The sequence below is a fragment of the Saimiri boliviensis genome, chromosome 9 (genome assembly GCF_048565385.1).
Source record: "Saimiri boliviensis isolate mSaiBol1 chromosome 9, mSaiBol1.pri, whole genome shotgun sequence".
NCBI classification, from domain to species: domain Eukaryota; kingdom Metazoa; phylum Chordata; class Mammalia; order Primates; family Cebidae; genus Saimiri; species Saimiri boliviensis.
The window spans coordinates 68,299,939-68,315,527 of NC_133457.1; the positions used below are offsets into that span (position 1 = coordinate 68,299,939).

General features: G+C 51.6%; 1 protein-coding gene across 2 annotated transcripts in view; it reads left to right on the forward strand.

Annotated features, from left to right (window-relative positions):
* The window catches only part of MUC4 (mucin 4, cell surface associated), a 47,196-nt gene extending 35,045 nt beyond the window's left edge, over positions 1-12,151 (forward strand). The window contains exons 17-25 of one of the 2 annotated variants that reach the window (XM_074406124.1): positions 678-815; positions 2,883-3,064; positions 5,442-5,601; positions 6,505-6,684; positions 7,059-7,132; positions 7,709-7,773; positions 7,857-8,083; positions 10,201-10,363; positions 11,349-12,151. In XM_074406124.1, the coding sequence (XP_074262225.1) occupies positions 678-815; positions 2,883-3,064; positions 5,442-5,601; positions 6,505-6,684; positions 7,059-7,132; positions 7,709-7,773; positions 7,857-8,083; positions 10,201-10,363; positions 11,349-11,544 (1,385 nt within the window). In that variant the 3' untranslated portion in view covers positions 11,545-12,151. Of the gene's footprint in view, positions 1-677; positions 816-2,882; positions 3,065-5,441; positions 5,602-6,316; positions 6,685-7,058; positions 7,133-7,708; positions 7,774-7,856; positions 8,084-10,200; positions 10,364-11,348 lie in introns of those variants that run through there. The other variant, XM_074406125.1, reaches the window with a different exon arrangement.
* The last annotated feature ends 3,438 nt before the right edge of the window (positions 12,152-15,589 follow it).

The following is a 15,589-nucleotide window of genomic DNA, read 5'->3' on the forward strand; positions in this document are numbered from 1 at the left end:
CTCTTGGCCACCCTAAAATGTCACATTCACCCACACTTCCTGTTTGCCTTCCCCGCTTTAGTCTTTTCTCTTTAGCATTTATAATTACTCAACATATTTTATAATTTTCACAGGTATCTTTTTTATGACTCACTAATGACTGTACCCTCACTACCCAGACAGTGCCAGCCACTTAGCTCAATAAATCTTAGTTAAATGACTGAATGGTTGAATGGGTGAGCAAACTGAAATGGAAATGGCAGGGCTCCAAGAAACAGGCCCAAGAAAGGGTTTCCGGACCGCTGTATTTCTGGACAAATGCAATGTCCGTGTAGACGGTCCCCGCCAGGCTCTCAGCCCTTTGCCAAAGGCACAGCTCTGTGATGGTCTAAACAATTGCTCTGCAATTCACTTTTTGTCACACCCCAGCACAGCACTGTGTTCAGGAAAGATTATGAAAGGAAACTTTTTGAGGAGGTGTGGGACAGAAGGAGAACTAAAAATTTGGCTAGGTGGGCAGCACAGTCCCAACCTGCTGTGTTTCGGTCTGAGAGCAGGTACACAGAATAGTTCCTTCTTCCCGAGCTGGGTCCCAGTCCTGGGAACGCCTCACGTAGACTGTAGCTGAGAAAGAGACGAGGCTGATGAAGCAGGAGACTGTCCTGCCTTGGAACCCCCATCCCCTCTTTGTGTTTCAGATCAGTACCCACCCTCCATCAAGGGCAGCCGTGTGGTTGAAGCGTACAAGGGGCAGACCGTGCTGATTCAGTACACCAGCAATGCTGAGGATGTCACCTTCATGCTCAGAGACAATTGTACTGACTTGAAGCTCTTCAGTAAGAATGTTTGACTGGGGAAAGTGGGGAGGTGGGTAGGGGATGAGGTCAGAATCAGACTTTGGGATTTTTGCATCACTATACCCAGCAAAACTTCCTGTCACTCTTTCATTTGAATATCCAGGACTGGCATTTCTTTGGAACGACACCTATAACTCAAATAGGTGCCCTCCAGGCCAGGTGCAGTGGCTCACACCTGCAATCCCGCACTTTGGGAGGCTGAGGCAGGTGGATCACCTGAGGTCAGGAGTTTGAGACCAGCCTGGCCAACATAGTGAAACCCTGTCTCTACTAAAAATACAAAAATTAGCCAGACATGGTGGTGCATGCCTGTAATCTCAGCTGCTTGGGAGGCTGAGACAGGAGAATCGCTTGAACCTGGGAAGTGGAGGTTATGGTGAGCCAAGATCGTGCCATTGCACTCCAGCCTGGGCAACAAGAATGAGACTCCATCTCAAAAAAAAAAAAAAAAAAAATAGGTGGCCCCCAGTAAGTAGTAATGACGGGCTTATGGTGAATTTGGCCAGATAGCTAGAGTGACTCTGGGCACACAGAACAGATTCAAGGCTGGGCGTGGTACCTCTCAGACCTGTCATCCCAGCACTTTGGGAGGCCAAGGTGGGCAGATCACCTGAGGTCAGGAGTCCCAGACCAGCCTGGCCAACATAGTGAAATCCCTTCTGTACTAAAAATATAAAAGATAGCCAGGCATGGTGGCAGGCACCTGTAATCCCAGCTACCTGGGAGGCTGAGGCAGGAGAATCACTTGAGCCCACGAGGCAGATGTTGCAGTGAGCTGAGATCGAGTCACTGTACTCCAACCTGAGCAACAGAGCAAGACTCCACCTCAACAAAAAAGGAACTGATTCAAAGATTGTCTCATCTCAATCTGATCATATGCAGTCGTCTTTAATTACTATGCATTCACCAAATTATTAGAAAATCAAGTGCAACAGTTTAAAAGTACCAATTACAACATTTTTATACCTATTAAAGGAAGCATCTAATATAGGACAAAATTTAAAGAAATATAAAAAATACTTTTGTTTACTACCTTTCTTGCTCTTTTTATGTGTGGTAACCATGTTTACGCAGCTGTGTCTCCTCGTCTGGTTTCCTGGACTAGGGCCCGGTAAGGCGTCGTGGGTCCCTCTCTGTAAAGGTGTGAGAGACTCCGAGGCCTGCATCCATGATCAGGGCCAAAGGGTCAAAGCACAGGGGACGCCGCTGTCTGTCTGTTGCCAGCACTAATTCTGCGGGGGCTGTTCTTGGCCAAACCAAAGCCCCCAGGGAGCGTGTTCTGCATTCCCTTTGCCTCTGCCTGAGTTTCTTTCTCTCCGTGTGTCAGAAGGGACCGCTGTGCCTGCACCCCCTTTGCCCACGTGTGTCCTCCCAGGTGTAAGACAATGGCACTGGGAGATTTTCTTCTCCACCGGGCTCCACCCTTGAAGAATGAGGGTCTGGAAATTACGTTCGTCTGTCACTTCCTTTCAATCTGCTGTTTTAAGGAGACTTTCCTATTTTCTTGAAAAATATAAGTTTGATCAGAAGATGTGTCGCCGTGTTTCCCTCTAGTCCGGTGTCTGAAGCGGGTGTCTGGTCAAAGGTCCAGGAAGTGGGGGTGGGTGAGAAATCAGGGCGAAGGCTGGGGCCGCTGTGACACTGAAGCCAGTCTGACTGGCAGCGTAGCCTGGGGAGGTGTCTGGAGGATCCTGGCCTTATCCTGCATCCCCTGGATGGCCCATCCTAGTGCAAGCCCAGGCGGGGCTGCCCTTTGGGGTTTCTTCAGGGGAGAACTGCTCTCCCCTCTGTGGCGTCCCCTGCTACAATCAGTAAGTTGGGCTGGTGCGACCTCCTTCCAGCTGGGGGTGTGACCAGCATTACCCCTGCATACCAGCCTTGCTCAAAGAAAATGACCAGTGAGATCTGTCTGGGGCAGGGGGAGGGTGATCTGAGAGGGGTGGGGGAAGCCCGCATCAGCAATCGGGGTGTTAGATGCCAGGAGGCATCAGACCGCAGAGCAGAGGAGTCTCCCAGCTCTCAACGATCTCATTTTCCCCGGGGCAGAGAATGGGACATTGCTGTGGACACCCAAGTCGCTGAAGCCATTCTCTCTGGAGATTCTAGCAAGAAGCGCCAAGACCAACCTGTCGTCTGCTCTCCAGCCCAGGACCACGGTCTGCCACTGCACTGCGAAGAGCCAGTGTTTGTACAACCAGACCAGCAGGGTGGGCGGCTCCTCCCTGGAGGTGAGCGTCGGGAGGAGGGCGGAGGAGCTTCTGTGCTGAGGGGCGAGGAAACGGGAGGTGAAGGGACGCTGTGTTTCCGCCTCTCCTGGGCATGTCTGTGCTGGGAGGTGGCTGGAGCTGTGGTAGATGCGTAGAGTGGATACGGGTCTTAGGCCATAAACTCACCTGGGAAGAAAGAGAATCTTTTTTTTCTTTGAGACAGGGTTTTGGTCTTGTCGCCTAGGCTGGAGTGCAATGGCACAATCTCGGCTCACTGCAACCTCCGCTTCCTGGGTTCAAGCGATTCTCCTTTCTCAGCCTCTTGCGTAGCTGGGACCACAGGCACCCGCCACTATGCCCGCTAATTTTTGGTATATTTAGTAGAGACGGGGTTTCCCCGTGTTGTGTTGACCAGGCTGGTCTCGAACTCCTGGCCTCAGGTGATCCGCCCGCCTCAGCCTCTCAAGTGCTGGGATTGCAGGGGTGTAGCCACCGCCTCCGTCCTAGAGATCTTTCTTTATTGCTCATAGTTGAACTGAATGTTTATCTCCCACCTCCCATTCTGCTAGGTTGGCAGGAAACTTCCACCTCCATCTTTCTCACAGTGCCCAGTGGTTCCCAGTTCCACAGTTCTGCGGCCAAGCCCAGCAGAGCGCCCTGAGGTGTGAGGTGGGAGGTGGGCATGGGTCCCTGGGCATGAGTCCACAAGGTTTCCATCACAGCTCTGCCCTCCCTCCGTCTCCCCTTCAGACCCAGGGAGATGCTTTGCCCTTCTGCGCCTTGCTCAGACACAGGAAACCATTTACGAGGCCGCTCGTGGTCCCGTCTGCCTAGAAGCCCCTCACAGCATTTCTCCCTGGATACCATCATCGCGGTGCTGGGGAGAGAGCTGCGGGTCCCCTCTCTCCTGGCAGCTCCAAGCCCCTTTGCTTTTTCTTTCACTCTCTCCTTTCAGCTAAAAGAAACATCTTTTCCAGTTTGGAGACATTACTTTTCCATGTTTCCAGCCAAGATACTTGGCCTCATTCCGCAACTCTTGTCCTATCTGCGTTTTTATTTTTGTTTTTGGTTGTAAAGAAAGAGCCAGAAAGGAAAGTGTTTATCTGGCAACACAAGCCACCTCCTTCACCCCTTACACACACACACACACACCCTACCCCCTTCTGAAGCATGAGCAGAGAATGAGCACTTGAAAGGGATAGAGGCAGGGAGGGTTGGCGAGTAAACTACACAGTGGGAAAAAGAGAGATTGAGATCCATATGCTATTCTCTATGTCCCCAAATAGCCACTCTTGGGAGTAGAACGTGTTAGAGGTTCCACTTTAGGGAGATTCCCTGAGTCATTTCAGTAAGGGAGTTAGAAACGGGGTCAGGGAGCTTGGGGGAACCACATACAGCCTTTGCTGGGCTATTGTTCTGGTTGCTGCGTTTTCTTACGGTGCTTAGCAGGGAGGCTCTGTTTTCCTGGCTTGGGAGTCAGCAAAGGAGGTCAAAACTTCAGCTTATATGAAATCCAGTTTGCAGGCCACATGGGAGGCTGAGGCAGGCAGACTGCTTGAGCTCAGGACTTAACCAGCCTGGGCAATATGGCCAGACCCCATGTCTACTAAAAATCAAAAAATTAGCTGGGCCTGGTGGCACATGCCTGTAATCCCAGCTTTTCGGGAGGCTGAGGCACAAGAATTGCTTTCATTCGGGAGGTGGACATTGCAGTGAGCCGAGACTGAGACACTACACTCCAGCTGGGCAACAGAATGAGACTCTGCCTCATTAAAAAAAAAAAAAAAGAGAGAGAGAGAGAGAAATACAAAAAGTGGGCATGATAGCACACGCCTGTAGTCCCAGCCCCTCCCTAGTGGGAGGCTGGGAGGTGGGAGGACAGCTTTTGAGCCTGGAGGTGGAGGTTGCAGTGAGCAGAGATCGAGACACTGCCCTCCAACCTGGGTGACAGACTGAGACACTGTCTCAAAATAAATAAATAAATTAGGAATCCAGTTTTCAGGCAATAGTAGAGCATACATGCATACATACACACACGCACACACTCATTTCAGTCACGCATTCAATCATTCATTCATCCCCTGTCTTACTCTAGAAAGGATTTCAGGCAAGGACCTAGAGTGCGAGAGGGAAGAGGCCGAGCTCCTGGTGCAGGACCAGGCAGGGGTCAGGGTGAACAATGACCCAGGGAGGCCCACTGGGCAGCGCTACCGTGTGGCTTCAGGCAGGGCCCTGCAGCCCCCAGGCGTGGTCAAGACGGTGCTCAGTAGGGGCTGGCGGAGCTGAGACATGACTCAGGGTCCACAGGTTCTCAAGCCAGAGGGATCCGTCAGAAACGCCCAGAAGCCCTTACTAGTTTGGTTTCCTGGCCGCCCTGTGATCAGCAACCTTTCTCCAGGTGGCTGGCTGCAAGTGTGACAGGGGCACCTTCGGCCGGTACTGCGAGCGCTCTGCGGACGCCTGTGAGGAGCCCTGCTTTCTGAATGTCAGCTGCATTCCCGGGAAGGGCTGCGAGGCCTGCCCTCCAGGCCTGACTGGGGATGGGCGGCACTGTGCTGGTGAGCTGGGAACAGGGCCTGGAGGAGGGGCTTCGGCGACAGCTGGTAGCTCAGTGTGGAGATCGCCAAAGGCTGTCCCTTTCTCTCCCTTTTCCAGTACGCTCAGAATGCTCAGGCTAGGTAGGTATGGGAAATGTAGGCAGGCTTGGAAAGGGGGTGGCAGATGGTGTGGGGCTGAAGGAGAAGAGGTTGTACAGGCACAGGGGCGGGGACAGCACTCAGCATCCCTGAGACATTGATGGGGAAAAGACTGAAGATGGTCTGGTGAAGAGAGGGGACTTCAGCGGCCAGCGAACCGGGAAAGCTGGGTCCTTGGGCTCCCTAGGCGTCTTCAGAGACGGGAGGCCCAGGTCTCTGCATCTCACAAATCAGGACATTTGGGGGTGCTGGCATGGGGACCCAGCAGTAAGGTGCCTGATTTTCCCTTTGAGTCCTCCCCGCCATCTGTCCCTCCCGCTCTGAGCCACCATAGTCTGATGAGGGAGATCAAGTGAGGCCTTTACCCAGCCCCCTAAGGCACCCACATAAAATCTAGAGATCACTGTGTCTTCAGATCCAAGGCCAGAGTGGGTGGGGCTGCAGCTTTGATAAAGGCAGAAAAGGAGACAGAAGTGAGGGGGAGAGTGTGAGGACAGCCGACTGGGCCCCTCCTCTGCCAGCCTTTGGGGTCCTTTCTGAAGCAGAGGGTCTGAGAAACACTCCACTCCCGCTGCAGAAGTGGAAGAACACCTGCCTGGCCGAGGAAGAGTGTTTCCCTGCAGAGAAATGCCTGGAAAAGGGGAGGAGGAGGGTTTGGGGTTCCGAGTGGCCCACGGCAGAACATGGCAGGAAAGAAGCCAGGCCTGTCCCAGAGCGCGTTCCCTCTGCCGCCCGCTGCTGCTGACCTCCCTGCTCCTTCTGCAGCTCTGGGCAGCTCTTCCCTCTGTCGGAACCAGTCCTGCCCCATGAATTATTGCCACAATCAAGGCCACTGCTACATCTCCGAGGCTCTGGGCTGCCGGCCCTCCTGCACCTGCCCCCCAGCCTTCACCGATGGCCACTGCCTCCTGGCTGGAAACAACTTCACTCCGACCGTCAGCCCAGGTACCACCGGATGCCCTGCCATCCCCGCCTTTGGGGAAGATGGGGAAGCTCTGGGGTCACAGCACAGAGCTCCGGGTTTCTCTGGGATGCTGTAAGGTGTGGGCTGCGGGAGCTGGTGAGGGCCGCTGTCACGGCGAGGACCATGGGCCTGTGGACCTACTGAGGAAGGGTGGAGGCAGAGACCTCATAGCTGGCTCAGGGAGGCCCTGACCAGAATGGAATGAGCACTAGGGTGAGGATCACTTCTCCCGATTTCTTCAGTGACCTTCTGTCACTGTGGAGTGGAGTAGTCTCCCTGGGCTGGCCCAACAAACTTCTTGGGTAAGTCTGGGTAAACCATGGGGTGATGATGAATTTCCTTCTCCCATCTCCAGAACCTCCCTTAAGAGTCATCCAGCTCTTGCTCAGCGAAGAGGAAAATGCCTCCATGGCAGACGTCAACGCCTCGGTCAGTGCTGCAGGCTTCGCTCGGGGTGGCAAGGAGAGCTTGGGGGTTCAGGCCGGGGCCGAGCCATCGCCTGGCATCCTTCATCTTGTCATCTATCTGGATTCAACTGCCAGAGGAGGCCGGAGCCTCTTGCCCCATGGGAGGTGCAGGTGGTTAGGAAGTGAGGAAGGGCCGGGCGTGGTGGCTCAAGCCTGTAATCCCAGCACTTTGGGAGGCCGAGGCGGGTGGATCACGAGGTCGAGAGATCGAGACCATCCCGGTCAACATAGTGAAACCCCGTCTCTACTAAAAATACAAAAAATTAGCTGGGCATGGTGGCACGTGCCTGTAATCCCAGCTACTCGGGAGGCTGAGGCAGGAGAATTGCCTGAACCCAGGAGGCGGAGGTTGCGGTGAGCCGAGATCGCGCCATTGCACTCCAGCCTGGGTAACAAGAGCGAAACTCTGTCTCAAAAAAAAAAAAAAAGGAAGTGAGGAAGGCCCAGGACAGAAACCTCAGAAGGGGCTGGAGTCACCAACTCGTCATGAGCAGAGGCCGGGGTGCCAAGTCACCCGTTCCCTCGTCCTCTGCCCTAGGTGTCATACAGACTGCGGACCCTGCGCGTGCGGGCCTTTCTCTACAACAGCGAAGTGAACCGAATGTAAGTGGGACGGTGACCCCTGAGCCCCCAGGTCTTCTTCCTCACCGGCCCCCGGCCCCCCTCACCGTGGCCCTCCCGTGCAGCGATTCCCCGGCACCGGCCTCGGGAAGCCCCGTTCGATACTGGACGGTCACGTCGCAGTTCCAGTACCGCCCTGGGGGCCCTGTCATCCACTTCCTGAACGACCAGCTGCTGGCCGCGGTGGTGGAGGCGTTCTTACACCAGCGCGTCCCGCGCAGGAGTGAGGAGCCCAGGAACGACGTGGTCTTCCAGCCCCTCTCCAGGGAAGACGTGAGCGACGTGACCGCCCGTGAGTCAGTCCAACTGGGGACAGTGTGGGACAGCGTGGGGGGCGGGGAACCGAGCGTGCCTCAGCCCACGCATACACGTCAGTTTAGGTTTTGTTTGTTTGGTTTTGAGAGAAAACGCGAACATTTTATCCAGTTGCTTTTTAGATTCAAGAGCAGCAGCGCCCAGCGCTGCTGAGGCAGCCATGTGCATACGGCTCCCGCGGAGCGAGCACTCCAGCCCCAGCCCTGCTGATGGCGGCTGCTCAGGAAACAGCAGCAATTCATTTTCATAAAATTGCTGCTGGTTTTCTTAAAGTGCCATTGCACTTAAACAGGCACAAGGGCATCCCATCGTCTCTGCCCTCCAGCTGGAGGACATGAAGCTGGAGACTGGCCAGGGAAGGGTGTGCAAGCACTTACCCCAGGCCAGGCCTCAGTACCCCTGCTGAAAATGAGGTGGGATTTCGGAGCCGCCTTTCAGTGCTGACAGTCCAGCCCCTGTTCTCCGGGAACAGGGATAAGTTGGCGAGCTTGTCAGAGAAAGAAAAGAATAACGCACCTTATTTTCTGGATGGGGCAGAGAACAGAGCAGTGGCCATCCCAAACACAACAGAAACTGCTGTTTGACAAGAGCTTCTTCTAGAATCCAGGTTAAGCCCCCTCTCTTCTGGAGGAATAAGATGAAATCCCTCAGAACTACTATACGTTGGCGAGTTGGGGTAGGAGGAGCAGGAAGGAAGCTCTGATTGTGCTATTAAAGAAAACCTTGGCCAGGCACGGTGGCTCACGCCTGTAACCCCAGCACTTTGGGAGGCCAAGGCGGGTGGATCACCTGAGATCAGGCGTTTGAGACCAGCATGGCCAACATGGTGAAACCCTGTCTCTACTAAAAATACAAAAATTAGCCAGGCATGGTGGCACGCAGCTATAATCCCAGCTACTCAGGAGGCTGAGGTGAGAGAATAACTTGAACCCGGGAGGCGAAGGTCGTGGTGAGCTGAGATTGTGCCACCGCACTCCAACCTGGCAACAGAGTGAGACTCTGTCACAAAAAAAAAAAAAAAAAAAAAAGATAACCTGTAATTTTTTTTTTTTCTTGAGACAGAGTTTCCCTCTTCACCCAGGCTGGAGTGAAGTGGCATAATCTTGGCTCACTGCAAACTCCACCCCCCAGGTTCAAGTGATTCCCCTGCCTCAGCCTCCTGAGTAGCTGGGATTATAGGTGCATACCACCATGCCCAGCTAATTTTTGTATTTTTAGTAGAGGCTGGGTTTCACCATGTTGGCCAGACTGGTCTTGAACTCCTGACCTAAGGTGATCCACCCGCCTTGGCCTCCTAAAGTACTAGGATTACAGGCATGAGTCACCGTGCCTGGCTGAAAACCTAAAATTTTTATTATATAAGTATCATATGTTTATTGCAGAAACTTTAGGAAACATACATTTAACAAAAAGAAGAGAGAAGATAGAAAAACCTGTAATTCCAATCCCCAGAGACAATATTTTGTACATATCCTTCTGAACTTTCTTTTATGCCTAGGAACCTTCACACACTGGTTTTTTATTGAAGGATCAAATCGTTCCTAATGTTTGATAACCTCCTCCTTAAACAGTTGTGAACAGAGTATCTCATATATTGTGTCCATATTCCCATTGGACATATTGCCTTATAATGGTATGTATGAATATAGTGGCATATTTTAAAATGTGTTATAATAGTCATTTCCATTTTTTGAGTGTTTACTGTGTGTTGGGCAGTGTACTAAGTATTGTGGATATATTATCTCATTTAAATCTCACAGCAGCGTAAGTTCCTATGCTTTTAAACATAAGGAAACTGAGACTGCACGAGGTAAGGAATGTTCCCTGAATCACACAACTAGTTACGAGCAGAGTTTGAGTTTCGACTCCGGTCTGGCCACCTTCAAAGCATTTTCCATAGGAAACTGTCATCCCTTGGTAGCGATATGCAGTAGTTTATTTAACCAGACCCCACTTCTGAAACGTTCTCACCATTCTCCAGCGCGCTGATCGGAATGTCCAGGGACGTATGTATCTGCATGTCTCTGGTCGTTCCTCAGGAGGATTTCCTGTTCACCGGCTGCTCTCTGTGTTCACCTGTGTTCCTCCTGACAGTGAGCGTGAGCATGCTGAGGGCTTACTTCACATGCAGTGGCTATGAGGGCTACGACCTGGTTTACGACCCCCAGAGCGGCTTCACCTGTGTGTCCCCGTGCAGTAGGGGCTACTGTGACCATGGAGGCCAGTGCCAGCACCTGCCCAGTGGGCCCCGCTGCAGGTGCGTAGGGCCACGGCCAGGAGGTGGATGAGTGCTGGGGAGCCCAAGCTGGGCCAGACCCTGCAAGGGCCCAGGAATTAGGATGGCTCCCTTTGAGATCGGAGAGAAATCGGAGACCAGGGAAGAGGGGACAGTGGAAGAAAGGAGGGTTGTGAGTGCCTGCTTTGTGTGGAGAAGAAAGGCACTATACCACCTCTGAGACCCAAAGGAGCCACAGTGGGGCACTAGAACCATTTCCAAGATGAGAACATGGCAGCTGAGAGCTGGGAAGGAAACTACCCGAGGGCCCAGTAGGTTAAGAGCAGGGTATGGTTTCTAAAGCCAAACTTTTTTTTTGTTTTTTGAGACTGAGTATCTCTCTGTCACCCAGGCTGGAGTGCAGTGGTGTGTTCTCAGCTCACTGCAACCTCTGCCTCCCGGGTTCAAGTGATTCTCCTGCCTCCACCTCCCCAGTAGCTGGGATTACAGGTGCGTGCCACCACGCCTAATTTTTGTATTTTTGTTTTTTGTTTTTTGTTTTTTTGTTTTTAGTAGAAACGGGGTTTCACCATGTTGACCAGGATGGTCTTGATCTCTTGACCTCGTGATCCACCCGCCTCGGCCTCCCAAAGTGCTGGGATTACAGGCTTGAGCCACCACGCCTGGCCTTAATTTTTGTATTTTTAGTAGAGATGGGGATTTCACCATGGTGGTTCAGGCTGGTCTTGAACTCCCAACCTCAGGTGATCCACCCGCCTTGGCCTCCCAACGTGCTGGGATTACAGGCGGGAACCACCATGCCCGGCCTAGGCCCATGTTTTAAAGCCTACACCTGCCTCCTTTGCCCAGTGGTCTCTTCAGCATGACGTCAGGGCTGACTCAGTCTCTCTCCAGAGAGTGGGGCGAGCTCAGCCTCTCCTGGAGAACCTCCTCTGCCCCAGCAGAAGAAGAGAGGCTGGGAGGCTGAACACCGCCGTGACCACACTGTCTCTCTCTCCGTCCCCAGCTGTGTGTCCTTCTCCATCTACACGGCCTGGGGTGAGCGCTGTGAGCACCTCAGCATGAAACTCGAAGCGTTCTTCGGGATCTTCTTCGGGGCCCTCGGGGCCCTCTTGCTGCTGGGGATCGGGATGTGTGTGGTCCTGCATTTCTGGGGCTGCTCCAGGACCAGATTCTCCTATCCTCTGGACACGGAAAGCTGAGGCCTCGCCTTGAAGGGGCAGCTGTGGCCTAGGGTACCTCAAGACCCACCCCATCCTCACCACACACCTAAGACGCCATTGCTTTTGGGAGACTGGAAAAGGGAAGGTGACTGAAGACTACTGGGATTCTTCAAGGAGAATGAATACTGGGCCTCAAGACAAGACTATGCCTTGTGGGTAGGCGCAGGGGCACATGGGGAGGCCATAAGGACCAAACGTGCATGATGGGTCCTCACACAGACACACCCACACCCACAGGAGGACACTGGCCTGTGCCACACACACGCATGCACACACCTACACACACACACATACATGCACATGCACACACACGCATGCATGCACACACCTACACACACATACATGCACACACACACGTGCACACAAACACGTGTGTGCATGGATACACACGTGTGCACACGCACACATACATGCACATGTGTGCACACACAAACACATGTACACACACGGACACACGTGTGCACACACGCACACATGCACACACGCATGCCAGGTTTCATCATGCAGGGATGGCTCTAAGTTAACCAAAAGGCTTCTGCACACAAAACTCTCTGGTTTACTTCTAATTAAAGTCTATTTAAATAAAGTCCCTCTGACTTTCTTTGGTCTTCAAACGCAGGGATTCTACTCCTGATTTTCTTCTGGTGGCCAAAGGGCTGAACACAGGCTTCTCCCAACCATCTGAGGGCACAGGGTGTGGAGGTGGCGTGCTGGGCAGGTGGTAGAGGAGTGGGGGCAGCTGGTCCAGCCCTGGTCAGCCATTGGTTACCCATGTTGGAAATCCTCCGCTGCTCCCCAACCTTGCCTTATGCTCCACATTACCTGCTTCTTCCCCCACCCAACACAGGCCAGAGTTTCACCCTCTAAGGAGGACAGAGATACCCCAAGATGGAGTGCCCCAGACTCTCTGTCCTGGGACCCCTCCCTGCCTGCTTGTCCATCAATCTCACAAAACTGTAAAAGGGATAAATGCAGTGTCTTTTCCTGTCTGGTGGCTGTCCCCACACCCATGTGTCATGGAAGAGGGATTAGACCATTTTGGCTCCCTGTCCAGGAACCAACTCAAGAAACGTGCCCCTACCCACCTTTAGATCTGGAGGACCTGATCCCTAATAGACCTCCTCCGTCCTTTCCGGGACCCCAGATGGAGTGCTCTGAGGTTCTGCATCCCACAGCCCCTCAGCCCTACCCTGCCTCTAGTCCCCAGCAACCTGATCAGCTCCCACATAATACTCTCAGCAGGCAGGACTCTTAAACCTATCTGGTGTAGCAACTCCAACACAGTTGGTCCGCAATTCCTGCAAAACCTCAATTCCAACTTTATGCAGAAACTAGGTAGCTACCTCTTAGTTCTAAATTCCAAATCCCTGAAGAGAGAATCTGGTTGGTCCAATTTACATCAATTGTTTATGCCTGGTCCAATAAAATGCAACCATGGGGTGAGAAAGGGGGTCACGTGGTGCAAAGTCGATGTTCAAGCTCACTCTTGTAGGTGCGTAAGTGGTGTGAAGGAAGCACCCAGAGATATATGATCTTGATTGGGTGCGGTGGCTCACGCCTGTAATCCCAGCACTTTGGGAGGCCAAGGCAGGCGGATCACTTGAGGCCAAGAGTTTGAGACCAGCCTGGCCAACATGGTGAAACCCTGTCTCTACTAAAATACAAAAATTAGCCAGGCATGGTGGTGCATGCCTATAATCCCAGCTACTGAGGAGGCTGAGGCAGGAGAATCTCTTGAATCTGGGAGGTAGAGTTTGCAGTGAGCTAAGATCATGCCACTGCACTCCAGCCTGGGTGACAGAGCTCGCCTCTCTCTCTCCATATGTGTGTGTGTGTGTGTGTGTGTGTGTGTGTGTGTGTATATATATATAAAACCTCTGTACTAGGGTTCTCTAGAGGGACAGAACTAATAGATGTGTATACGAAGGAGAGTTTATGAAGGAGTGTTGACTCACATGATCACAAGGTGAAGTTCCACAACAGGCCGTCTGCAAGCTAAGAAGTAAGGAAGCTAGTCTGAATCCCAAGACCTCAGAAGGAGGGAAGCCGATGGTGCAGCCTTCAGTCTGCAGCCAAGGGCCCGAGGGCCCAGGGCAAACCACTGTGTCAGTGCACGAGTCCAACAGCTGAAGAACCTGGAGTCCGACATTTGAGGGCCGGAAGCACCCAGCGAGGGAGAAAGATGAGGTTGGAAGACTCAGCAAGTCTAATCCTTCCATGTTCCTCTGCCTGCCTTGCTCTGGGCATGCTGGCAGCTGATTAGATTGTGCCTACCCGGATTCAGGGTGGGTCTGCCTCCTCTGGTCCACTGACTCAAATATTAGCCTCCGTTGGCAACACCCTCACAGACACACCAGGAACAGTACTTCGCATCCTCAGTCCAATCAAGTTGACACTCACTATTTGCCATCGCAGTCTTTGATCTGAGCAGACCCCAAACTGTCCGCTCTATATGGAGAATGACTTCTCCCAGTAGTCGAAGCCACTGTCTTACGTACAGAGCTGTAGCTTTACCATCAGACTCCTCAAAGTGTAACGTAATGAAGTCTCCATACAAAACTACAGTCACAGCATTCATTTACCAAGAATTAAGCACACAACACAGAGGGGTTCGCTGGTGAATTATACCAAATATTTAAGGAGAAAATAATACCTATTTTCTGCAATCTTTTCCAGAAGACAGAAGCAGGACTACTCCCTAAGTCATTTGTCACTCTAATACCAAAACCAAAGACATCACCAGAAGACTACAGACCAGTACCTCTCACAAAGATGCAAAAATTAGCAACAAAATACTAGCAAATCAAGTTCAACAATATGTAAAAAGAATTATAGGCCATGACGGCCGGGCGCAGTGGCTCACAGCTGAAATCCCAGCACTTTGGGAGGCCAAGGCGGGCAGATCATGAGGTCAGGAGATTGAAACCATCCTGGCCAACATGGTGAAAAATACAAAATTATCTGGGTGTGGTGTGGCATGCCTGTCATCTCAGCTACTCCAGAGGCTGAAGCAGGAGAATCACTTGAACTTGGGAGGCGGAGGTTGCAGCGAGCCGGTATCATGCCACTGCACTCCAGCCTGGTGACAGAGCATGACTCTGTTTCAAAAAAAAAAAAAAGATTGTAGGCCATGACCAAGAGGGATTTATCCCAGGTGTGCAACTGGTTCAATATTCAAAAATCAGCTAATACATCAACGGGCAAGAAGAAAAATTACATGATCGTATCAGTAGATGTAGGAAAAGCATTTGACAAAATCCAACCCCTGTTCATGATAAAAATTCTCAGTAAATTAGAAATAAGAACTTCCTCAACTTGATAAAGATTATCTACAAAAGCCTACAGCTAACATCATCCTTAATGGTGAGAAACTAGATGCTTTCCCCTAAGATTAGGAAGCAGGCAAGGATGTCCCCTGTCACTATCGCTTTTCAACATCACACGGAGGTCTTGGCCAGTGCAACAAGGCAAAAAAGGGAACTCAAAGGCTTATAGAATAAAAAGGAGGAGATAAAACTGTTTTTGTTCACAGATGTCACAGTCATCTACGTAAAAGAATCTAAGAGCTGACAGAAGGAAAAAACCCTAGAACAAAGAAACAATTTCAGCCAAGTTTCATGATGTAAGGATAGTGTCCCAGCGTTAACAGATTTCTTGTGTGCCAGCAAAGAACAATTGGAATTTAGAATTTAAAATATTTGAGCAAGACAGGAAACAAAAAAAAAAGAAAAAAGAAAAGAAAATTTAAAATACATTACCATTTACATTAGCATCCCCCAAAATGAAATACTGAGACATAAATGTAACAAAATATGTACAAGATCTATATGAGGAAAACTACAAAACTCTGATGAGTATCAAGGAAGAATTTCATAAATAGGAAGATATTCTATGTTCATGAATAAGAAGACTCAACTTTTTTTTTTGAGACAGAGTCTCCCTCTGTCACCCAGGCTGGAGCGCAGTGGCACCATCTCAGCTCACTGCAATCTCCGCCTCCCAAGTTCAAGTGATTCTCCTGCCT